Below are 638 nucleotides of genomic sequence, written 5' to 3'. Positions count from 1 at the left end.
CAGGGATGGAGAGATGGAGGTGTGGATGGACGGAGAGATGGTGGGATGGAGGGAGGGATGGAGAGATGGAGGTGCAGATGGATGGAGGGATGGATGCAGGGATGGAGAGATGGAGGTGTGGATGGATGGAGGGATGGTGGGATGGATGGGTAGAAGGAAAGGTGGGTGCAAAGATGGATGGATGGACAAATAGAAGGTGCACGGATGGATGAAGGGTTGGACGGATGGAGGTGCAGATGGATGGAGGGCTGGAGGGTTGGAAGCATGGAGAGATGGCTGGAGGGACAGAGGAGCAGATCACTGGTGGCAGGGTCAGACGGATGGTGGGATGATCCTTGGGACCCTGTCCCCGTCTCCTCCACAGGTGGTTAACAGAGTCGGCTCGCTGGCTGTTCATGGTGGGAAAGCCCCACCAAGCCCTGAAGGAGCTCCGGAAAGTGGCCAGGATAAATGGGAAGAAAGAAGAAGGGGACAAGCTCGACATAGAAGTAAAAGGCTCTGGCCGGGTCCCCTGGGGCATCTCTGGGGTGTTTCACAGCGGGTGGGGGGGGAAGTGACCCCACTCTCCTGGCCCTCAGGTAGAGGGCCTACAGTGGGGCTCCCCTACACCCATCTTTCCAGCCCCTTAACCATCCCCG

General features: G+C 58.6%; 1 protein-coding gene across 1 annotated transcript in view; it reads left to right on the top strand.

Moving 5' to 3' along the window:
* LOC104082530 (solute carrier family 22 member 6-A-like) overlaps positions 1-488 on the top strand; it is a gene marked incomplete at both ends in the record, with an annotated part of 1,456 nt that extends 968 nt beyond the window's left edge. Inside the window, one exon of the mRNA XM_009585687.1 lies at positions 365-488. Within this exon, the coding sequence (XP_009583982.1) occupies positions 365-488 (124 nt within the window). The remainder of the gene's footprint in view (positions 1-364) is intronic.
* Positions 489-638: the final 150 nt, after the last annotated feature.

The sequence above is a fragment of the Fulmarus glacialis genome, unplaced genomic scaffold (assembly GCF_000690835.1).
Source record: "Fulmarus glacialis isolate BGI_N327 unplaced genomic scaffold, ASM69083v1 scaffold38399, whole genome shotgun sequence".
NCBI lineage: Eukaryota > Metazoa > Chordata > Aves > Procellariiformes > Procellariidae > Fulmarus > Fulmarus glacialis.
The sequence above is the reverse complement of the archived record's forward strand: the minus strand, read 5'-3'. Positions and strand labels throughout refer to the sequence as shown.